The following is a 25,986-nucleotide window of genomic DNA, read 5'->3' on the forward strand; positions in this document are numbered from 1 at the left end:
ACTGTTTGAAGTCTTCTGTTAGGATTGGCTCTTTTGGGAAGTTACACGTAACAAGAGGTCAGGAGGTTCATTGTGTGACATTCATGAAGTTCTGACAGGATTCGAATCCAAGGTAACAAAGATCTCATTTCTAGGTTCCCTGGGTGTGATGTCCTATTGTGGAATATTTTTAAAAAATGGTTTTAAAATATTCATAAATTCAAACTGTCATAAAATCAAATTGATAACATCACAGTTTTAATGTCAGTTAATTTAAATATGTATTAATATAATCTTTTATTCATTCTTTTATGTTATTGATCAAACACTGATATAATGTGAAGTATTTGGGTCAAGTAATTGATATTGTCTGTCACCTGCTTGTTTATCCAAGTCATAAAATCCTGGATTCTTTATTCATGACTAATCTTTGTGTTGAAAACAGGGGTCATCAAGTTATCAAAAAGTAAATAACACCATGAAAGTAGTTTTCGGTGGTTTTATTCCCAGATGCCAATCTCTGTATCAAGATTACTCGTAATCCTAGTGATCTGACTGGTAGCTCGGCCAGCCTTCTCAGCCATGTTTAGACAGTCACATTCCCGGGAAGTTTTAGGAAGGAAAACTTTGGCCAAAATGAAGTGTTGAGGTAGTGATATGGAGAAATCGGTTCATCTGTGTGCATTGGGTCTTTGCCATGCTTTGAGGTGAGGCAGGTTAGCAGCTGAAGGAAACGAGGACCCACGCAAGTTATTGGCTATTCCGCTCTAGTGAACTTCGGGATAAAGTAGAGGAGAGGTGTGTGCGCTATGACTCGCTGTTGTGTGGAGTTCAGTTATCGCTAACCCTTGTTACTGAGGTGTAGAGGAAATATTTTCTAATCGATGAAGGATTTGATCGATGTGGAGGTGTGAAATCTATGTGAAGTCAATGTGAAGTTTCAGGTAGGCGGAAAGCTTCTATGGCTGCTAATGGTGTCTGGATCAGATTTCATTCCAGGGATGTTTTTGTTCTGGGTCATGTTTAGTTATTTTTATTGGAGAGAATAATGGCAAACACACCTGTCTCTTGCATAGTATGGATTTGGTTAGGTTTGAATGTGGTTAAGAAGTTAGTAGATGCAGTTTCAGTGTCAGACCTAGGTGAGTTTGCCGTAGCAGTCAACAGTTTTTAGGGTAACATTTTACGATAACATGTAGTTTCGTTTTTGTGATTCCCGTTGAGGGTTGTGTTGTTATAGGAATGTGTGGGTTGTGTTAATTTTACTTGGATTTCTTGTTTTATTTCATAAACAGCCTCCTCGTTGTCATAAGAATTGGTTTATAGAATTATTTATTTTGTCATTGAGGTTTGGGGAGGGGTAAAGGGATTGTGATTTGTATCATAAAAGCTCTATCTCCAAATGATTAGCTGGTTAGATGTGTTGAATTTTTTGTCATAATGTTTGTATGGTGATTCATCTCCCAGGAAGTTTTTATTTAAACTTTTCACAGGGATTCATTAGTATAGTACTGCATGAAACTTTAACACAAGTCAGCAGGATAGGCACGGTGTCAGGACTACCGGGAACTCAAAATTCTTCAGGAACAGTTGCCTTGTCACTTTTCAAATAAATAGGTTAAATATTAATGTTATATTAAATGTGAGTGCAGTTTAATGAAAAAAATATGAAAACATCAAACTACATTATTTGTTAATTAATTATGAATTATATGGATTTTGTTTGATTTTTAATATCTTTTTATATTTCTAATTCATCAAATATGTAGCTGTCTGCCCAGTAAACACAAATTGTTATTTTCTGATGACCTTTGACTGGTCAATCTGTTAACCAAAAAATATTTTTTAGTGACAGTGGAGTTTGGAATTTTATGAAACCATTCATAGCAATGTTTACTGCTTTTTTGACATGATTATCTTTCTTTGCAACATGAATGAGAGATTGATGATAAGGGGCCAATTTGCACACTCCCTCCAAAGCTCATTTCCTCTACTTTAAGAGACAATGTACATGGCTTAAATTTTTTGTTTGTGGTCACACTCCCAGGGAAATATATGACTTGGCATTACAGCCAGCGGTTGTGGGTCAAGTGACATTAGTAACAGCAGTATGTAGGTGGATCAGCTGGCGTTCGTCATCAGAGGTAGTGTAGTAGGCGGATGTATTTATCAGATAAATAGTACCTGTAATTACCTGTAATTACCTGTAATTACCCTCAATCGCCACGCTTCCCGATTTGTAGTGCTATAGACATATACATGCTTCTCGTATGAGATGTGAAGTGGGTGTGAATGGCGAAATGTCTGGCAGATTGACGTCGTTGATGTGCGTCGTGTGGTGAACATAGCAGCTCTCTACTCCTAGCTGGTTGTCGTTGTTTATATTTAGAATTTATTGATTGACGTATATTTGATGTCATATGATTGTATAAATAACTTATTTCACAATATGATGTTAAAATGATTTTTTCATTAATCCAAATGAAAGATCTCTAACTTGAACAAATATTGATAATTAAGGATAATATGTATATAAAATGTATATAAATTTGTTTGTTCCAAAGTTCAATCATGTACTTTTTAACGAAAATAAGCAGACAAAACTCGAATAAGAGTGGGTTATGATATCTCTCTCAGTGTATAGGTAAACAATGTATATATACAGGCAACTGACTGTGATATTCAGTGGCAAATTTCTAATCCTTTCTTATTAGTGCACTGGTAAAAAAGATTTTAAAAATGTTGATTTAGAGCATTGTCTGACTTTCTTGGATTAGGATCTCATAACGTATACAGCTTATCCAATACTGTAGGTAATTCAAGACATTAAGTTATTTCTTGAACAGAGTTCAATAATCTACCAAAATAATACAAACTTTTTATATGAAAATATTTGACAGGTGTATTTTTTATCCTCCCATGGAGAAGCCAGGCTTGGATTGACCCTTAAATTAAGCTTGTTGACATAACAAAAGGGAACAAAGTGCTTGTTAAGAATTATTGGCCTAACAATGGACTGGTCAAGTACCTGTTGGTATAGTCATTGTCATGTGAACAATAGATTGTCTTGGAAGCATTGAGGCTCAGCATCTTTCCATCTCTCACCTGCCTCAGGTGTGCTTTCAGGGCTGCAATAGCCCAAGGGTTTTCGTGAGTGGTGGCAGTTAACTGGTGACATCGCAGGTTTAAGGTTCATGTTCCTGAAGTCAGTAACCAACTGGGTAGTGTGATTCCATAGGGACAGTGTTTCATGGAAGGCATTAGGTCATTGTTGAAAGTTTTGGTTGTTTGCTGGTTATGTAATGGGATTAGACGGATTATCTGGCTTTGCGATTAGGTGTCGGATTATGATTATGTGTAGGGTTAGGTCTGTGGTTGGAGGACCATTCTAGAATCAGATTATTCAGTGTGTCATTGGGAGACAAGTTTCTTGTTTGTGGCAATGGTATTCCAGATATGTTTTTGTTGAGGGTAGACTGTTATGTCTCAATTTCTTGTGGGGAATATGTAGATTTGTTAAGGAAGATTCTCCTGTCTGAGATGTTGGGTAGAATTTATTAGTGAAAAGTTTATGGATGTGTTATAAAAGTGTGTTATGAATTGTTTGATTTCTTTGTTGCTGTAGCTGAAGGATTGATCCAGTTTGAAGTTAAGGAACAGAAACAGCTGGCTTCTGTCCTACACCAAACAATGGAGTATTTACTTGAACTGTTGCAAGCACAAAGTGATTACGGGAAATAACATGCCAGGAAAAACCATGGACGGGAAGCAATGAACAGTCAAACAATGGATGTTCAATGATGAGGCTATATCAGTAGATACAAAACAGGATATGAAATGAATACAAAGTCGTAGTCATATATTAGCCATTTAATTGAAATTTGTGATATAGATTTGTCATTAAGGACATGGAATTGTGTCACAAATGTTGACATGAGTGATTTCGGGATACATGTTACTGTGAGATTTTGAGGATATTGCAAGATTGTGGATGTCGCTGGTGCCATGATGAGTGTGAATCAGGATACTGGGAAGATATACTGCTCGGCTGTCACAATCCAGATCGGTGAGTTCCCCCATTGATATATACACATCGTGTTTGTGTCACATGTTGGTGTTCCATTAAGTAGCCGTGAGTGGTGTACATTTGTCAACATGAAACATGGCCTGATCTACATCCTGTATTCTGTAAACGTTGAATTGTTTTCATGATAGAACCTAGTGCAAGTTTGACTGTTTTAGATTCATGCATATTTGGAATATGATTCTGATTTCTTTTGTAATAAGTCAGATGACTTCTTTTTATAAATAATATTTTGATGTTTAGATATTTATATAGATGTGGAGTAGTCGAGTGGTTAAAACGTTTCCTTGTCATGTCGTGGGGCAAGTTGAATTCCCAAATTCAAACAATGTGTAGGTCCAGTTCTTAGTATTCAAGCACTGATATGACTGGCTTGTATATTAAAAGTTGGGTTGATACGACAAGGATGTGTAATAAAGTAACTTAATATACAAATGGCCACACCATTATATGAGTCTGTTTGTGTGTAAACAAGTCCTAGGTTGCTTCTGAAGTAAAAAAAATGAGTTGTGAAGCAGATGTAGGCTATGTTGTTGTATGCCATATCGATGCAGCCTGGCGCAGTGAGCAGGTTGCCATGTTGCCGTCTGCTGCAATATCTCACTCCCCTTTTCACATCAACTTCTGATTTTCAGCAATTGGGCAAGACACTCAAAATAGTCAAAATCAATACCAACATATTTGTTTGTTTGTCCCAAGAAAACAGACCCTGTTTGTTTTTCATGTGGTTGGTTATCGAAAGGGCCAAGTTTTTTTCCTGCTCACTGTGAAGTGTGTCAAAACAATGGCCACCATGTCTGTTTAAATATTGTATTTGATTCAGATTATGAAAAGGGTCACAAAACTGTGATAGTCGTGTATGTTGTTTTTAAATACCTGTGCTGGGGAGGATACTGAAAGAGCCTTGTCAAATGGCTTGGTGTGGATTCACTATAATCTTTAATATCATCACAGAGATCAAATGTATAGCCTGTCAAAATCTTGGAGATTTATTCTCACTTGCAGGTATGCATCTTAAATGAAACTTTTTATCTGTAAAATATTTTTAAATTGTTTTCAATACATCATTTCTAGTCCTTTGAAAGTATTTTAGATTGAGGTCATATGTCATGGTTTCAGAGCAGTTTCACAGTTAAATAATAAAAATTGAACTTGTGTCTTAATGCCTTTCAACTTCTTGACATGTTGTAAGAGATTGTCGTCTCACACAAGCAGAGTCTATAATCCTTGAGAATATATTCTCAATAATATCCCGTGTCATTGAAAAGTACAATGTCCACTTGGTGTCCTCGGCGTTGAACGATTATGATTACCCTCAAGACGAATGCTAAGAATGTAAACATGGGTTTCTATATGATCTAAAATTCCTCCACAGCGCTGTTAGTCAAATTCTATGTCCTAACTTGTGTGGTTCAGCTTGTATGGTCTTGTATTGTTGTCATGTTAAACAACCCACGTAATGGAAGCGTTTCTATCTACAGGTATGTTTGTTGTCAAAATAGATAGATAGGTGCATTCTTGAAGCATTAGTTTTCAGTTGGTAGTTAAATGCCTTATTACTGCTTTGGTAGTTAAATGGTTTATTACTGCAGTAAAGTTTACGACCAATATATCTGATATAAATTACATTTATTGACCGTGTTTGACAGATTGTGAATACTGCACTGTTGAGAATGTGCTTGTATAGACTGTAAGAAATTTGTCAGCGTGACCCTTTATGGGTGGTTACTGAATATTGTGGTTGGTTTTAGGAAATCCTAATGTGGCATGATGGATAAAAATCTTGATATGCTGTCGTGGGATCATTATTAGAGGATATACTTTGTATGACTGCGATAATTTACTTAAAGCTGGACATATATTCATGTGTATATTACAGATAAAACATTTGGTATGATTGGTGAGATCATGTTGTATGATGATGATGATGATTATAGTGATGATGATTATAGTGATGATGATTATAGTGATGAGTTGGGATACAAACATGCTGGTCATGAATGTAGGGCAAGCTACATTTGTATTTATTTTCCAAAAATCAGAAAGGGAAATCACATGAAATGTAATGTTAATTCTGCATTGTGTGGATAAAACTGACTATAGTCCTCACCATCCTCAACCTTTTCTACATCATCATCATCATCATCATCATCATCATCATCATGTGATGCTTGGGGTGTAAGCTTCAGGATAAAGCAATCATGATGGTGATGAGACATTGATGGTGTGTATTGCAATTGTTGACAGGTGTGATGCAAGCGGTGATATATGGCCGTATGTCCCTTTCACATGTACATTGCACTTTGTCACCTGTCATGTGACTCACTGGCTCATTAGTGGACACAGAGTGGACAATGACTTGTCATTGTTTGAGCTGTCAATAGCTGTATTGGCTAATTACACTGGGAGAACATTACCGGACATTAATGCTTGGAGATTTCAGCTGTCTGTCAAATATACATGCCAGTTTGGGGCTTGGTGTTGGCCTGGTGGATGAAGCAATGCTTGTCACACTAGAGCCGTGGGTTTGATTTCTCTCGGGGTACAATGTGTCAGCCCATTTTGGGGCTTTCATGCTGTGATATTGCTGGAATATTGCTAAAAGTAGTGGAAAACCATATTCACTCACTCATGCAAACATTTTGTCATGTCTGTGGGTCATGAATGATTGTATCTTTGTATTTTATCTCTAAAATTGTAATGACAGTATTAGTAAACCTGTGTAGATCTGGGTTGGAATAGGTCAGCAGCCATGCTTGCCGTAAGAGGTGAGTAACGGGATCCGGTGGTCAGGCTCGCTGACTTGGTTGATTCATGTCATCGTATCCCAATTTGTGTGGATTGATGCTCATGATGTCAATCACAGGATCTTTTGGTCCAGACTTGATTATATACAGACTGTCGTCATCGCTGGAATACAACTGAGCATGCTGAGTGTGGCATTAAACAACAAACACAATTTAGGTAAAAATATGACAACATATGTATTGGATAAAGTAAATACCTCAGGAAATCAATACATATATATGGTAATATATTCATGTAGGTAGTTCATGAATGTTCATGAACATCAGTGAATAGGAAATATTTGATTTTTTGTTTGATGTCTAACACCACACTCAGCAATATTCCAACTTAAAAATAACTGCCTGTAAATAACCGAGTGTGGATCAAACATTTCAGTGATAGGTATTTTGGGCAATGTTCGAAAGGGTCTAAGTATGCTGACATGCTATCAACAAAGTCACAGTGTCCGACCACCCTATCCATTCAGTCGCCTCTTACAACCAGTGTAAGTTGCCAGGGACCTATTCTCATCTGGAATCCCCATTAGGCAGGAAATATTTAAGCATACCATAATCTACATGTAGACATCCAGACAACATGCGAAGGTTGATAGCAATCAGATATAGAATGTGACTGGGAGCCATTTTCATTGCCATGATTATGTCAAAATACCGCATGACAAAGAACTTTCTAATTTTATAGTCAAATATGTTATTTTTTATTACAGTTGTTTGCGTGGTCTTGACATAGCCCATCAGCAAGGCAGGCTAAAAAATATTGCAACATCATCAAATAGCTTTGAGGCACTCATGTTTGACCTGAGAAAGGTCAATGTGATCTCAAGATAAAACACCCAGTTCACCTGCAGCGTAAATATGCACATGTGTCTATAAGATAAGTTGTCCAACAAGCTCTGCGTCTCCATCAACACTTTATCACATCCCCCATCATGGATTCCTGGCTGTTTGTTCAAAACATCGTCATAGTAACACTACCTCCATCCAAGGAGAGCTATCTTTCCGTGACTACTAAAAAATGTGCTCCTTTGTACTTATGATGATCTGTGACTAACAGCCGTATCACCGTGGCTGGTTTGTGGAGACACCATGCATGAGGGTGGGCTTACCTGTTGGGACAGGATCAGGGTTGTCAGACAACTGCTTAATGTTGATCAATTATTGCAGTTATTCCATTGTTGTTACAAGCAGCTTTTGTTGTTACAACAATAAACAAATAATAAATCTTCATTTAAAAAGGTGGTGTAAATCATTCTTGCTTGTAGACATGCAGAGATCCAATCTGATTTGAATTTTAATCGGCCAAGAAATGCAGTACTCGTGACAAAGATCAGAATTAGAAGACATAGGACAATATTGCACTGAAACATAGGTCATATGCTTTTTGAGGGGTCATTGACCTTTCTTACCACACAATCAGATAAAATTCAGTACTAGTGACTCATGAGAAATATTTAAAATTGTGTGTGTGGTCAGTGCTACCAGTAGGTCAGGACATGCTTACCCTTGTGAACACCTGGTTTCATATTCGGTGATCCTTTCAAATAATTTTCTCTGCTATTTTGACTTTTACACCAATGGAATCTGTTTTGATGGATAATTGAGACTGGTTATTCTCTGGCATTGATGTTTTTTATTCAAATGAATATAAGAACAAGTAGAAATACCAGGCCTTGAATGACATCCGGGGTTAATATAAGCAACAATTTGTATAATAGCCAAAGATGAATGAGCGATTTGGAAATATTTCACATGGTTCTACAATGGTTGGTTTACTGTACAGTATTGAGGTTCCCTGTTCACAGACCATCTGTCTTAACGCAGCCTCCCATCCTTCCACACAGGAAGTAACCTTCACGATATTAGAATCACATGATAGTTTGTCTTGACTGGTCAACCATGAATGATCATAACAAAACAGGGTACTCTGTGTAGTGAAAGAAAGACGTTTGTGAATTGAGGGTGACTTCTGTCTCTGAATATTTGTTGCGAGAACGGCCATTTTGTGCTACTTACGTGTGAGGAGAGTTGCGTTTCACAAGAGAGGAAGGATGGGTGGGGACTTGCAACAGCAGGAGGCCATTGAACTTTGTTGAAATATAACAACACATTTCTTAATATTGACCCCAGTGTACTGTACCAATGTAAACTATTTGTCTGTGGAACACTCAACATATTGATGTTTATTTTCTTTGGATAAAGTGTCCAAGCAAAAAATTTAATAAAATCAAAGTTTGAAATGTTGAGCTTGAAATAGATGTAGTGACACACATGCCCTCCCACCTATCATGGAGTCTAGTTTAGTCTTGCGATATCTGGCTAGCCTGTGTGTACAGATGTGATAGTACTGTTCTACCTTGTACAGACAGACTATACAGACCGCCTACGTGGTCTAGTGGTAAAGCTTCTGCCCGGAGAGCGGAAGGTCCGGGGTTTGATCCCCGACCGCGTCATACCAAAAGACGTTAAAAGATTGTACTTGTTGTTACCCTGTCTGGTGCTCTGCATTAAGGGGCTAAAACAAGGACTGGTCGGCTCAGAGTCAGTATACTGTGTCTGAGTGGGGTATTCATGTTAAACTGCGGCATGGTATCTCAGTGAGCTAGCACTATAAATCGGCATCAGTCCGGACTAGTACAAGCAGCTACACAAACATACACACGTACATGCACATCGCTCTAAAAGTGCAATAATCTTGGATACAACGTTAAACCCCATTTCACCTCACCTCACCAGACTATACAAACTGAATTAGCATAACACAACAACAGTGAAGAAAGAGTCCGTTGTTGACAAAACATTAAGTTTTTGCCTGAAGCTGCAATAGCATTAAAATTTGCATTTGTAAATTTAAAGTTGTTTTTTATACAGTTTTACCAGAAGAGAATGTAGATAGAACAGCTCTTAAGAAAAGTATTACTGATTTCACATTAACCCCTTTGTACTTGATAGTGAAGCATTCTTAACCCTTTATCAGTCTATGTAGGAGTTATGTGCAAAATGAGTTTGGATCTTGATAAGGAAATATTGAATTTTACTCCACTGTAGATAATGTTGTGGTTTCTAAGGCTGCTAATCTTGGATATATGGTAAATATTTTGACAGCTTGATTTGTTATCAGATTAAATTCCGAACATGTTTTCATTATCAAGTCAAGTCTGAGACCTATTTTCATCATTACATCATGTGTTATGATATATTTGGTAGAGATTTATATGAAAATAGTACACACGCTTATGTTGTCAGATGATGGTTAAACAATAACAGTTTCTTGGATTATAACATTTTTTTCATTCATTCAGATACCTTAGGCCTGCATGCAAATATGTTTGCGAAATACATTTTAAAAAATTAGGTAGCGAAGTTAAGTTGATTACAGCCACACTGAGCAATATTCCAGCTCTGTCACAGCAGCATGTAGATTATTCAGCGTGGACCAGACAAACCAGGGGTTGATATCATGAGCAATATTCAATGCATTTGGGGTACAGTGACACCCATTCAACCAAGTCACTGAGCCTGACAATTTAATCTATTTAGTCAGCTCTTGTGACAAGCAATGGTTACTGTGAACCAATTCTAACCTGGACATGCTCACGAACACCTGGTGTCATCACTCACTGATTCTTCATTAAACAGCCATCACATATTGAACCTGTTCTGAGATGATTGCATTGGCAGCACATGTATGAACAGATAGACTTCAAAAACTCTGTACAGTAAAGTAACCATTGTAGAACCATGTGAAATATTTCCAAATCGCTCATTCATCTTTGGCTATTATACTGGGCCCAGTCATCTAAGGCGCCGCGATTCGCTGTGCAGAGTGGCGTCCCTTGGGCACGCCAGAAACCTATGATTGTGGGTTCGAATCCCAGTTCGCCCCGATTATGTTTCTAGGTTTGGCAGCACCATACCCTTGCTCGTGGGTTTCACCGAAGTGGTAAACGTCTGAGACCTGCATCACTTCGGGCTTTCCTCCCACAGGCCGCGATATAACTGGAATACTGTTAAAAAGCGACGTTAAACCCAACTCACTTACTCAATCACTCACTCAAAATTCTGTCACTTACGTATCAGTCCGAAAATTGGAGTGCTCCTGCATATCTTCAAGATCTGACTTCAAAATATGTTCTTGCAAGACATCTTCATTCAGCATCTCAAATTCACTTCTTCTTGAATTTCCCGTCTATAAACTAAAATCATTTTTCAATTCATTGGCTCATATTTATGGAATTCTTTCAGCTTGTCCTGAAGAGTGCTCCTTCTCTTTCTGCGTATAAAATCCAGATTGAATACTGACCACTTTCAGAGCTTCTGGCTTTCTGACTCACATATGCGCTTAGATTATGTCCTCTGTGGTGTAGAATATAGCACCATTTAAACGACTTTATTATGAATTATTATGAGCGTATAATTTAAGTTCTTGAATTTGTCACATTGGAATCGCTGTTTATGACATAGATACAAATATGTAACCTCTAGCCTTTTTATTGATTTATACGTTCTGGTCACAGATGTCCCCTATTTGTCGGCATCTGTCATATACTATCTTCCTGTACACTAACATCACCTATGAACACAGTTGGCGAGAATTGTGGGGACAAACTACTGATAACTCTATTGTCCTCCAGCTGACCGTATTTTAAACTCTATTCCAGCAGAGCTTTTATGTAGGCTAGATGAACTGTCCATGGTGTCACACCTACAATCGGGTAGAACCAGGTACAACTCAGTACGACAACGGATTGATGGAATGAACTGGGTGTGTTTGAAGGCCATGGAACAGTAGAAACTGTTTTGTGTTTGTCAAGGTCCGTGTGAAATCTTGAAACTATGTTGTGGAATTGTGTTATGGCAAATTACTTCTGATTCTCTTAACATCTAAAGGTTCCAACAATGCAACTAGGATAAGCAGAAAATCATGTTTGTTATTTGAACACACCTTACACTGTGGGGATTGACAGATTATTCACAATATGGTGTGATGGTGTTTGGTCGTTGATAGGAAACAAATATCAATATCATAATTCCCCAATCTCATTAAAATCAGACCTCAGTTCTTGCTACCGCTAAACAAAGAACTCAGGACATCCTATTAGGGGTCACGTCAGAATGACCTTTCACAAGACCAATCAGAGCATCGCTTACCAGATTATGAAAGTGACAGTCAGAATGTGATTTCTAATCATGCAGCCTCGAAAACCTTAACTCTGAACGATACCATCTAGACAATCTATTAGCCATTCCAGAATGTTCTTTTGTTCAGGTTTCAATTTTGTCAAAATATGTTTCAAAGCGTAGTTGCCAATTTGAAATTAGTGCCGTAAAGCAGATTAGTGGTCATTCCACTGGTCGGTCAAAGTTTGCACAAGGTTGGTCTGACGTGTCCTCAGATCTTTAATTAGCGGTAGCGAGAACTATAAGATTTGATTTTAGTGAGATTGATAATTCCCTTTCTTTGATCAGATTTCCTATATGATAAATTTAAATAAGGTTCATTTAATAAAGTTCCAAATTAACTGTAGATAATGATTAGGAATGTGCCCTTTGAAACTTTTGAAATCGAAATGAAGGTGACATATAAAATTAATTTTTTCCCAAGTTTCTTACCTATATGAGTTCACTTACATCATAGTATTTTGTATTTTTGAAACTCATCCCCAAGGTATTTCTGTGCTATCATAAATATTTCATATATCATACAGAAAATGCCTTTGTTGCTTTGAGGCTGGAGTAGATCATGTAACAGCATTATTCATGACACAAGTACTACAAGGTGAAATGAAAGTTGGCATATCCATTTTCTGCAAGACATGAGTCATAAAATGTATGTTTAGTTATCAACTGCTCAGGTGACACAAGTCAAGGTAGGCACACACACCTACTCATGTGTATAGAGGCACATAAGCAGCACTGTCAGCGACCGTGTCATTGTTGGCAGCCGTTGAAGCATGTGACACTACTTGAATCATGTGAATTGGTGACTACAGAATGACATTTTTGTATTGTTGAAAGCTTACTATTTATTCATTGCTATGAAAGTTATAGTATACTTTTCTAAAGTCAGTCCACTTTTATTAGCTCACCTGACTGAATGTCAGTGAGCTTGGGTCATGGTCTGTTTGTCCGCGTCTGGCGTGCGTCATCTTCCCGATGCAAGGGTGTTAACTGACTATTAAAGTCCATTTTCCACCCTTGCTGATCTAAGCTGGAATATCCAGGCTCAATAGTAGCGCCACCAGTGGCTATTACAAGTGATGTCCATTCCATGTCCCACTTATTGACCAATCAGATTCCACCTCACATATCACTTTCCATATTGCTCCAAACAAAATGGCGGCACCCAGTCAACATGATCTGATCGATAATCAAGATCTATATTGTGATAAGACAAGCCTTACCTCGCAGAGTGCATCAAATCACTTGAGCACCTTGATTAAAAACATGAAAAGATTTGTCAAATATCTGTCGACATCCAGTGGGCAGTACACATGTTTTGTAAATCCTTCAGTTAACCAAAATCTCCGCCGGATGTCTAAATAGTTTTACGATTCTGATTGCACTATGTATAAACTCATTAGTCAACCAAAAATGTAACTGTTGAATTCCATCCTAGTTCAGAAAGGTTGCAGACTTTATAGTCAGTTAACTCCCTTAAAAAAATTGCCTGGGGAAGATTGGTGTACATTTTCTGCTGTTCTTCTCAGAAACGACTGAATCAATGAAGCTGAAACATCACATACTTGTTCTCACAGTGATGAAACCCCAATTTGTGTAAGGGGTTAAAATCCGATTTTCAATATGGTCGCCTTAGCAGCCATATTGACAAAGCTATATAGGACATTACATATGTCTTTATATATGTCGCACTATAGGGCTCAACATATATGTTTTTGTGGTGTTTTTTGTGTGCGATAATTGAAATTTGATCTTTTTACTTTCATTTGACCTTGCACTTTGACCATACTCCTAAATTCTCTCAATATGCATTTTCCCACACTGTCAACATCATCTCCATGGAAACCACTTGACCAGTGAAGCTGAAACTGGGGCTCTCTTTCCTTGTTCTACAAGAGTTGCTGGTTATAATGTTGCAGAGGTTTAGTTTTATTAGTTTTGGTCAGTATTGATTTTAAGATGAAGTTCATCTACAAAAGCCTCTTGAAATAAAGGTTTAGCAGAAATGCAAACAGATGATTTTTAAAAACATGTTTTTAATCTGACAACATTTTTTTATTGACTTTAGTAGCCACATCCATTAACCAAGACAATAAATTGGCTTGACCTCAAAGTAGAATGATATTACAAATGACAAATGTCACAATTCTATTACAGCAAAAGTATGGTGGAGAATTAAGCCATTATCAATCATAATCAATTTCTTGAAATGTCATTGTTTTAACTTTCATAACGAAACCAACTTTTGTTTCAACATGTTCAAACAGAAAGAACATTGAAGTACATTGTGTATGGCTATTGGGCCAGAGGCAAAAGTAGGATATATCCCATTATATTACACCTCAAGCAGAGTTGCAGCTCAGTCAAATCCAAAGAGTCTACGGTATATATATTATAACAAATTGTTTACCTATTTTATTTTTCAGCCGCTCATCATTTTAATTAAATTTCTGTGAAGCTTTTGAAACTCTTATGAAACATGTTTAAAATCAAAATGATGAAATGCTTCATTTTTTCTCTGCATTGACATATAGTGATGTTTTGTATAACATTGTCACCTTGAGCTACATCCTGTGTGATATAACTGTTTATCCTTGGCCTTTATTTATTATTCTGAATCAGTTTAAATGCTGTTTTCTAGATTTGGATGAATCATCAGGTTATGGAAAAGGTCGACCTGTAGACCTCCGAAAGGATGAAAACATAATAATTGAGTTAAAGATCACAAACAGAGAAATATTTGTGAATAACCTCATTTTTTGCCTTTTATTCTTTGTGTCGTTTAATTGTTTACTCATGTTGCGTTGTTTCCAGTCGTTGTTGAATATTTTGATGTTTAATTCAGCGCGTGCCATTGGAACAGGTCTGAATCATAGCACACATAGGCACCTTGAACAAAGATGTGTAACTTTAGAAAATAAATTTGTTGAGGGAAAGTAAATGCGATTATTTGGTGGTGGTGTAATAGACATCGTCACCAAGTGGTCAGTTTGCCCCAGACCTGGCATATAAACATCCTTTCCTGAGGGAATCTTAGGAATCTTCAACAGAAAATGTGTTACTGTGTTGTGTATGTGTTAACCCCTTCACTGCCAGGTGAGAGAATACTCTTCAGTTTTATTTGGATCTGTATTGCTAAATTTGTTTATGCAATGAAGACTTGAAGCTTTACATGTTGATAAACATTTTATTGTGAAATAATCTTTATTAATTAGGCTGAAATTATTTCGCTTTTTAATTTGTGACAAATTCATCCACTTTTTGTCAATGTCAGAATTTTAATAAAATAACAGTCAATATTTGATTATAATGGTAAATATTTTCCCAACAAAACTATGAAAGAACTTTTGTGACACTTTCACATGCTGAGGTATATTTGATGTGAAATAATATTTGTTTAGCATTAACACTTAGAATTAAAAGCAAATACGATCCACTGTTTAGCAGATTCTAAGGAACAGTTGTGTCTAAACCTGCCCTGGGATTACCGTGTATTCATCCATAAGGACAATCCACATCAACTGGTGTCCTTCAATGGCTTGGGTCAGCCAAAATAAACAACTATTATAAATCTGATTATATGTAAATATCTAGTCATGACAGGGTTTTGGTAGGGTTGATCAATTTAACAGATAAAAGATAATTGCTAAATCTGTTACATGATGGGAATTTACAACCAAACTCTCTGCCTGTGACTCTGCTCTGTCAAGGCTGGTTGGTTGGCTGGTTTGTTTGTTTGTTGGTTGGTTGGTTGGTTGTTCCAATATTCCAGCTATGTGACGGCGGTCCGTAAATAATAGAGTCTGGACCAGACAACCCAGTGATTGATATCTTGAGCACCGATCCACGCAATTGGGATCGATGACATGTATCAACCAAGTCAGCGAGCCTGACCACCCGATCCCGTTAGTCGCCTTTTACGACAAGCATAGTCACCTTTTACAGCAAGCATTGGTTGCTGAAGCCATATTCTACCCCGGAATCTTCACGGGGTCCCAATATCATGAAACTAGTTATCTCAAATTTATCATTTGATCCCCACCCTAATCCTTCCGGACACAACATGGGCACATTATGTCCATGTCCAGTGTTGTGGATTAAGTGGGGATTAGGAGAGCTGTAAGACCAAGCTTAGTACAACACACCGACAATAAACCCACTGGCCACACAAAAGAGACACTGAATAGTGTTGGTGAAACTGCCACTTTAAGTAGTAAGTCTTAGCAGGCTGAGTAGGCCTGACATAATCTTTAAAGGGGCTCTCCCAACACAATAAGACTCCTAGTTTTAAGATAGTGAGCTTTATCACTTACTGTAGGGATCTTAGCCTAGATACATGGTGAGGATATACTGATGGCAAGAATATATCAACAGTTTGGAGGTGTGATAACATTTTTGTCTAAACATCTTGACTGGTAGACTAATGGTTTTTTAGCCAATTATATTAACAAGAACATTTGTATTATTCTTATCCTCCGACCCGTGAAGATTCCGGGGTAGAATAGGTCTTCAGCAACCTATGCTTGCCGTAAAAGGTGGCTATGCTTGTCGTAAAAGGTTACTAACGGGATCGGGTGGTCAGGCTCGCTGACTTGGTCGATGAATGTCATCGATCCTAATTGCGTAGATTGATATCAATCACTGGATTTTCTGGTCAGGACTCAAATTTGAACCAACCCCACCTTAATAAAAAATGTTGACAAGGAAAGAGCAAGTGTTATTGTCTGAGTTATAGAGTTACATACATAGTTATGTCTGCAATAACAATGGCAGCTATAATCAAGGAGAAAAAAACAAGGCTGCGTGATGTCTGTATCTATAACAGAACTGCTTTTTTCATTTTTTTTATCTGAGGGTAATGTTAATCACAGAAACTTCTAACAAAATATTGACTGAACATTTGATATGTATATTCCCCTGAAATAACTATACTATTGCATGCAAGGATTGCCTTTCATGTTTTCAATACAAATGAAATTACTTTCACTGAGATTGCTGTTAAGATTATGCAGCTTTAACATGTGTACACCTTGAGTTACTTGTCGATAATCACCCAAGTCACCTTGTGTCTCAGATCCTCTTACGTGATGTGTCTCATTAATGCAGTTGTTGCCCCCATCTCAGGTGTGAGGGTGTTATCCTGACCTCACCAGCAGGTATGATCTAGGAATAAGTCCACGAGCCACGAGTCAGATGGGTTGTTTAAGTGGCTTGAGGTAGTCCAGTGGTTGAACCGTTATTCTGTCGAGTCAAGGAGCTGGACTCCCATGGGTACTCTGTATGATGACAATTCAATTCATTGAATTTTTTTGTCAGCATTTATTCTTATTATTTCAGTTAGTTATTTCTACTCTTATTTTTTTACAAATTTTCTTGGGTCACTTATACTTCTAAGACAGTGGAGGCAAAATGAACGAGAAATGTTTCCAAGGGAAATTTCAGGGTTAAGTTCCTCCACAAAAATGTTTGAATAATAGTTTGATAAAAAGGTAAATCTAAACTTATTACAAGATTAAGAGCAGACTCATCCATAGGACAAGACATGTTCAAATCGTCAACTTGATATATCTAACTTATGTTATATTTGGGATAACACTTTCTTAGTAAAGTACAGATTCTAGTACTTTTGGGGGTTGAGTCCCACACCTGCCAGGGTGAGGCACCTAATCGCCAGCACACAAAGTCAGCGATCAGCGTCCGGGAAGGGATTCAACCCAAAAAAGTACTAGAATCTGTACTTTACTAAGAAAGTGTTATCCCAAATATAACATTAGTTACATTTGACCACTTTCTAAATGGCATTGTGTATTCATAGCTTTCGGCCATGGGAGCAGTGCCAATTTACACTTGTTAGGGGGGTACTCAAAGTACGTGATCTAGACTACCAGTTGGCGGACTTTCATTTTTGTGGAAGGCTCGGTGGCTGAGTGGGTTAGATCGCTGACTTTGTGTGCTGGCGACTAGGTGCCTCACACTGGCAGGTGTGGGTTCGAATCCCGGACGGGACTCAACCCAAAAAAGTACTAGAATCTGTACTTTACTAAGAAAGTGTTATCCCAAATATAACATTAGTTACATTTGACCACTTTCTAAATGACATTGTGTATTCATAACTTGATATATCAGTGAAATCTTATATTCAGAAAAGTGTTTACGGAAATCATATATGCTGTGGTGATATGAAGAAATATTGTCTTCAATTACACAGTATTTGGTTATATTCCTAAACAGTGTGAAAGCATTGTGACATATTTGATATTGAGATTTTGCAATATTTCAGTGCTTAATGATTAATTTGAATCTCGGCCTTAATGAACACCTCGATGTTGAAATACATACATTTAAATCTGATATTGATGATTTTAATCAATGACCGAAATAGCACTCCCACACAGGATGCGGGATATTTTTAGAAGTCATCTATATTAAGAATTCTATTTAAGAAAGGTAACAGATACTCCCAGCAAATTAAGATATTGTTTTCTGTTTACGAGGTATCTCTGTAAAATCCCTCATTTATTGATTTTTCCAACAAACAAAACTTTACATCTTCATGTGACTGATTGATGAAATAATGTTTTAATTTGTATGATGTCATATGTCCTAAAACATCTGTTTCCTGAAGGCTGACATTGAAATCTTAAAGAAGCGGACTGATTGAAAAATCTTTCATTTCGTATAAATTTATATGGTACGTGTGTCATGTTTTCATGACGGTCATGAGACAAGGCTGTAGTTGGATGCGGTCGAGGGTTGGAGAAGGGTCTTTTTAAGATGTGGGTAGAGATGACGTTAACATTGCGTGCCAACTTTGCAATGTGCAGTCCATCATTGTGTTGATGAGAACCAAAGAGAATAAGGATGTTGATACGTAGTTGTGGTGGGAGGAGAAGCTGATTGCTCTGGACAACCAGAGAGTCTTACTGTAGCCACAGCCTGAGTACCCTGATGATGCCGTTACTCATTCTAACAGGTAGCCAAACGTATATTCATTTAACATGTAGCCAAAGGTGTATTCATTTAACAGCTATTCAAACATATGTATATTCATTTAGCACGTATACAAACATGTATTCATTGTAACAGATAGACAAAATTGTGTATTCGTTTTATCACATAGTTAAAATTGTGTATTCATTTAACAGATAGCTATATGTGTGTCTTCATTTTTACAGAGGGGCGGTCGGGTAGCCTAGTGGTTAAAACGTTCACTTGTCACACGGAAGACCCGGGTTCGATTCCCGACATATGTACAATGTGTGAAGCCCATTTCTGGTGTCCCCCGCCGTGATATTGCTGGAATATTGCTAAAAGCGGCGTAAAACCATACTCAATCACTCATTTTTACAGGTATTCAAAGATATGTGTAATCATTTAGCACGTAGTGAAACGTGTATTTATTTCAACAGGTAGCCAAAATTGTATATGCATTTTTACAGGTAGCCGTGCATATTAAGTACATTTCTTTGAGGAATAATCCCTATGTCAGTTCTGGATGTGGTGAACTGCCAAGGATATATTGGTAGCCCAGTCCTCAAAGTGATCTTAGTGCTACAATTGCCATCAATCTATAAGGGAGAAATATTCATGTTCGCGCTAAGACTGCCATTAATCTATAAGGGAGAAATATTCATGTTCGTGCTAAGACTGCCATCAATATATAAGGGAGAAATATTCATGTTCGTGCTAAGACTGCCATCAATCTATAAGGGAGAAATATTCATGTTCGTGCTAAGACTGCCATCAATCTATAAGGGAGAAATATTCATGTTCGCGCTAGGATCACTTTGAAGAACAGGCCCTGAACTACATTTCAGTACATTTGGTAAATCTAAATGCTTAGATCTGTCGGTGTAGTTGTGTCCACTGGTGTTGTATTTCAGTCTCCATGCAGGAATATCTTGGGGTATATCATATATCATCATGCAGAGCATCTACTCTATTCATCTGTGTAAACTGGGCTGTAAGTTCACATTCTGTGTTTTGTGTTGCAGGAGGTAACCGAAATCGTGACCCCAATCCAGGGGCGCTGGAGTTCCGCATTGATCTCAACAACAGGTAAACTTTTCAATACTTCCTCTTGAGGATCTGTCACCTGAGGCTGATGTGGTGGAGATCCTACCTGTAGCCTGATTGACAAGACTGGGGAGGTGGGAGGGCTTGTTCAGCGAGATGTACGCAAACAACAAATCAATAAGATGAAGACCAGATCTTGGGGGCGATTTTACGATTAACTTTTAAGAATGTTGTGACATTTTGATAAAGAATGTTTTTATCCTCTGAGGCTTGTCACTGTTGAAATAACATTTGAAATGTATGGTTGCCCTTTTGGAATTCTAGATTGTGAAGGTATTGATTTTCAGAGTTGCCTCGGCTGAGAGTGGAGGAAGACAGAAAGTGCAGCCCGGGGAAGTGGAATTTGCACCAGAATTTGGTGTCAAACCCAGGAGACAATTTGTAGATGAAAATCAACCAGCCAAATTCAAGATTAGCTGTGAAGGGCTACCAAGGCCGGATGTTTCCTGGACCAGATTTGGAAAAATATTGAAAAATGATTCCAAAATCAAAGTAAGTGGTTTATCTGAAATTCAAAAACTGAAAACCTGGGGATAGAATTGAGTTATCCATAGTTTGAGTATCACGAAAAGCAGGGTGCCAGCGTTACGTTTGTTTGTTTGTTTGATCTTTAACGCCTCACTCAGCAATATTCCAGCTATATGATGGCGGTCTGTAAATAAGCAAGTCTGGACCAGACAATCCAGTGATTGACACCATGAGCATTGATCCATGCAATTGGGATATGATGACATGCATCAACTAAATCAGAGAGTCTGACCACCTGATCCCGTAAGTCGCCTCTTACGACAAGCTTACACACCTTATGGGGCAAGCATGGGTTGTTAAAGACCTTTTCTAACCTGAAACTTCACGGGTCGCCAACGTTAGGTCATAATTCAGATATGGAATAGGTTGGTCACAATGACTGAGGATACTGTGGGTATTGCTTGATCACAATGACTGCAGATACTGTGGCTTTTGCTTGGTTACAAAAACTGCTGGTGTTGTGGGGATTAGTTGGTCACAATGACTGCGGATACTGTGGGTTTTGCTTGGTCACAATGACTGCTGATACTGTGGGGATTGCTTGGTCACAATGACTGTGGATACTGTGGGGATTGGTTGGTCACAATGACTGCTGATACTGTGGGGATTGGTCACAATGACTGCGGATACTGTGGGGATTGCTTGGTTACAATAACTGCTGGTGTTGTAGGGATTAGTTGGTCACAATGACTGATGATACTTTGGGGATTGCTTGGTCACAATGACTGCTGATACTGTGGGGATTGGTCACAATGACTGCGGATACTGTGGGTTTTGCTTGGTTACAATAACTGCTGGTGTTGTAGGGATTAGTTGGTCACAATGACTGATGATACTGTGGGTTTTGCTTGGTTACAATAACTGCTGGTGTTGTGGGGATTAGTTGGTCACAATGACTGATGATACTTTGGGGATTGCTTGGTCACAATGACTGCTGATACTGTGGGGATTGGTCACAATGACTGTGGATACTGTGGGTTTTGCTTGGTTACAATAACTGCTGGTGTTGTGGGGATTAGTTGGTCACAATGACTGTGGATACTCTGGGGATTGGTTGGTCACAATGACTGCTGGTGATGTGGGGATTGGTTGGTCACAGTAACTGCTGATACTGTGGGGATTGGTCACAATGACTGTGGATACTCTGGGGATTGGTTGGTCACAGTGACTGCTGGTGATGTGGGGATTGGTTGGTCACAATGACTGTTAATACTAAGAGAGGGAGGAACATCTCTCTGAGGTAACCTCTAAGATTCTATGTCTATGTATTTTCATTTGATATATAAGATTGAATTTAGGAAATATGATCACCATGCAGTATTGTTGTGCATCATATTTTGTCGTGTGGGTTTGGATGACATGCGTTCTTTGTGACATGTAGTTTCCATAATCATATGCAGTAATCATTCTCTGTATTTGTGTCTAGACATACGAAGAGGATGGCTACAACATCCTGGAGATCCAAGACGTCACTGTCCAAGACAAGGGCATGTACACATGCACCCTCACCAACAAACTCGGCACACTAGAAGCCTCAGCGGAACTCAGTGTGTTTGGTAAGTTGTCACAGTCTGTCTCACCTGGGGATCATTATACAAATGTGATTTGATGTTTTCTTTTACTTACAATTAATTTACTTATTATTCGAATTTGATATTATTTAGTATGTAAGACCACCTCTTTCAAAGTATATTTATATCTACCTTTATTTTAACTGCAGAATATTTGTTCATTTTTAATCTCTGGCTAAACTTGCAACAATCACCAGTAACTTGGGGAAGTGTAAATCCTGCTGGGGAACCATGCAGGTAGCAGAGGTATTGTAAGTCCCCTTGGTCCCCAGTATGGTGATTTTAACCTTGTTGCTGGTGGTCTATAGCCCAAATTTTACATTGTGTCCTTCCCCAATAATCAGATATTTTTAATGTTCTACAAGTACATATGTAGTTTTAAGTCAATCTGTGATATGTTGCTAGTTATTATATATACTGCCATCGTCGATGGTTTTTATTTATGTTGTTCAAGTCACATTATGGCTGAAATATTGCCGATGTGATTTTAAATTGCACTCACTCACTCACTGATATTATTTAATGATAAAATTCCACTTTTTTTAAGTTCAGCATTTTCATTACCATGCTTCTTGGGTTTACAGAGAAGCCGAAATCATCGTCCAAGAAGCCTGTTGGTCCATCTGTTGTTGCACCTCTGACTGATTCCACCACGGTAGAAGGCGAGAAAAGATTTGTCCTTGACTGCAGCTTTGAAGGTGAGTAAAAATACATGTAGATTAGTTGACCTACAGCTGTATATTACCATAAAGCAGATTGCATTATCATCAGAATCATGGAGAATGAATATTGCAGTGCAAGCCAATTCAGAATCTTGGCGATGGGGTAGCCTTGTTGTTTAAGCGTTTGCTCATGACGCCGAAGACTTGGGTTCAATTCCCCACATGGATACAATGTGTGAAGCCCATTTCTTGTGTCCCCCGCTACAATTTTGCTGGAATATTGCTAAAAGCAATGTAAAACCATACTCACTCACTCAGTTCAGAATTATTGCCATGGAACAGGGAAATACAACTTCCTGATCCTATTTTATGCCCTCCTTTGAAATATCAAGTGCGAGCACATGTAGGGAAATATTTAATTCATGAGACCTTCACTTTCAGATGCCACGGATTGTTCTATCACGTGGTTCAAGGATGGTGAGGAAATAAAGCCAGGTCGCGAGTTCCGGGCCAGGTTTGACGGCAGAGTTGCCTCCCTTACCATCTCCCGCGTTATCGAGGAAGATGTTGGCAAATATGAATGTGTAGCATCCGGACCCACAGGCGAGGAGGCTAAGACAAACTGTTACCTCAAAGTTGAAGGTGAGATATGAAATGTGGAAATAATTGGCTCTGTATTATCTGTATGTGAATGTATATTATATATCAGCATACTCTTGGCTTGTCACAGAGATGACTTTGGTTCCATCCCGAACATGGTAGAACATGCTCGAGTCACATTATGGTATTACTGTTGATGTGACTCACATTATGATTGAAATACTGTGGAATACTGTTGAATACTGTTGAAAAAACAACATACAACAAAATCTTTTAAACTCATATGGGTACCAAGGAGGGGATTTGAGACAAAATGGGCTACAAATCCCCCAGAGGAGCCAACTACATGGAAAGTGGGGATCAGGGGGTCAAAATGTTGTTGTTTACAGAATACTTATTTTGCTAAAAAGAATTTGGGTAGACATGTGGAGGATTTCCAAATTTGATGCATCATCGACAAAAAATATATCTGATGCATATCCCAATTTTGACTTGTACAGTATGTTCAAGCGTTTTTTCAGGTGAACACTTGACTTGCCTTTGCATGTGTTTGTGTCAGGTGCCACCAGTGGGGCTTGATACACTCACCTTTTACCGAACACCTGGTGTCATCACTCTTCGATACTGACTCATAAACACACGCTTATGATGTAGTTGGAATCATACAATGGACTTTTTGTGATTATATAAAGAGCTTTTTTGCTTCTATTTACTAGTTTTGTGAAATTGTTGCTTGATGGCTTCCATATTTGCCTGTCTGCTCCAGATTTAATACAGTGATTTAATTTTGTTTCATACAGCCCTCCCTACAGTATTGCTAAGTGTGGCAGAAAACAATCAATGTTTACACATAATTTAGACACTGTGCTTGAGATCAGATTTAAGTGATGAATACGAAACCACTTTTCGTCCTTGTTTCAGTTTCCAACGAAAAACGTGAACCTCCCGTGTTTGTGCGAGAACTGCGCGACATGGAGGTCGACAATGGAGACAAAGTTGAGCTGGTTGTGGAGGTCAAAGGTAATTATGCATGAATATTATTCAACTATAGAAGTGCAAGTATCTGCAACTTGATCTCAGTGTGTGACCAATGTTTGAGTGACCGTTCCTGTATGCAGGAGTTAGTTAGACATTTGACTCTATGCATGGTCCAGAGGAGCCAGTACTTGCGTGTACCAAGATGTGATTTATAAAATAGTGAGGTTGAAATAATTTTTACAAAGCCATTGGAGCATGTAGAGACTAAACGCTACGCCATGTCTCATCGCATCGTGGATTAATCCTATCTTCTTTGTTTCAAAACTCAGTCTCCATAACTTCCCTGTTTTAGAACAGATTCTGCTATAGCCACCCCAATAGGCCACTTCCTTATATGGTGTCATTTAAGGTAATACTTGATGGTTTGCAAATAGTTGACTAGTAACGAAGTTTCATATGTCGAAAGAAAAATAGTTTTATACAAATTTGCACAACCTTGTGTGTGTCAGTTAGCTTTGTTGGAGCAGGTAATACAAAATCTGTATTCACATCTGTCAATAGATGCATTTGTTAAAATGTTGGCCAAAGCCAGAGAATAAACTATCTATATGGCTGTTTTTATTAGAAAATTCAATTTTTTATTGTGTAGTTTATTATGTACATTTCTTATAAAAAATAATAAATAGAATCATTAAAATAGTGATAAATCTACCTCATTTTTGTTTCATTTTTTGTTTGATCGATCTTTAAACCGAAAAATAAATAGATGTGGCCTAGCTTACTTAGATTATGCTGTGGTAGGTCGATAGTTGCTGATGCTGCTGAAATACCCTGCTCAGATCTCCCGCTGCAGGTCTCAACTCTCAACTTCATCCTTTAATACTACTGCCTCTAGTAGTCTGCCAAAACAGCATCTTGATCTATGTGTGTGGATTTTGTGTGATGTGAAATAAATATCCCAAGTGTGATATGAAATATATTTCCCCATGTGTGATAAGACAGATATTCCATTTGTGATGAAATCGCATCTCAGTGGTATATCCTGTCTGTGTAACCATGGTAACATGATATATGTTACCCATTCTGCTAGTGCTTGATCTTCTATCCTATGCATGCTTGCTGCACGATTTATGCATGTTGTGTTTTCAGGCAGTGAGCCAATCGATGTGTTCTGGATACATAATAACAGGGAGGTAACTCCGCAAGACACGGAGTGCCAGCTGATAAGGGATGGCAATATTCATAAACTCGTAATCCCCCAAGTGTGTCAGCAGGATGTTGGGGAGTATGTGTGCGAGGCATACAGTGATTACGGTGATACAGACACGTTTTGTAGACTTAATGTCCGAGGTAGGAATGACATGAAAACCGTAATATCTATAGAGGTCACAAGGGATTAATGAAGTTGTATTTCAACAAGCGTGGATATGGAATGTGTTTGTGTATGTGTGCATGAATGTTATAAAAGCATTTTGAAGTTTGGAGATTCTATTTAGCGAAAGTATTTGTATTTAAGGTATTTA

The 25,986-nt window shown here is 38.0% G+C and overlaps 1 protein-coding gene across 1 annotated transcript; it reads left to right on the forward strand.

The window, feature by feature from the left end:
- The first annotated feature begins 817 nt into the window (after window positions 1–817).
- LOC139465688 (myosin light chain kinase, smooth muscle-like) lies at window positions 818–25,967 on the forward strand. Its single transcript, XM_071247472.1, has 9 exons — window positions 818–923; window positions 3,605–4,045; window positions 20,043–20,106; window positions 20,412–20,616; window positions 22,079–22,208; window positions 22,808–22,921; window positions 23,327–23,527; window positions 24,407–24,505; window positions 25,613–25,967. The coding sequence occupies exons 2-9, from the start codon at window positions 3,985–3,987 to the stop codon at window positions 25,861–25,863; spliced, it is 1,125 nt and encodes a 374-aa protein (XP_071103573.1). The 5' UTR covers window positions 818–923; window positions 3,605–3,984; the 3' UTR covers window positions 25,864–25,967.
- The last annotated feature ends 19 nt before the right edge of the window (window positions 25,968–25,986 follow it).

Source organism: Haliotis cracherodii, unplaced genomic scaffold, assembly GCF_022045235.1.
Source record: "Haliotis cracherodii isolate W230 unplaced genomic scaffold, xgHalCrac1.p SCAF_18, whole genome shotgun sequence".
Classification (NCBI taxonomy): domain Eukaryota; kingdom Metazoa; phylum Mollusca; class Gastropoda; order Lepetellida; family Haliotidae; genus Haliotis; species Haliotis cracherodii.

Coding starts and splice junctions, on each gene's coding strand:
- LOC139465688 (XM_071247472.1), top strand. CDS start 3,985: ATGATGAGTGTGAATCAGGATACTGGGAAGATATACTGCTCGGCTGTC. Junction 20,617..22,078: donor AAAATGATTCCAAAATCAAA/GTAAGTGGTTTA, acceptor ATTTGTGTCTAG/ACATACGAAGAGGATGGCTA. Junction 24,506..25,612: donor GCTGGTTGTGGAGGTCAAAG/GTAATTATGCAT, acceptor TTGTGTTTTCAG/GCAGTGAGCCAATCGATGTG.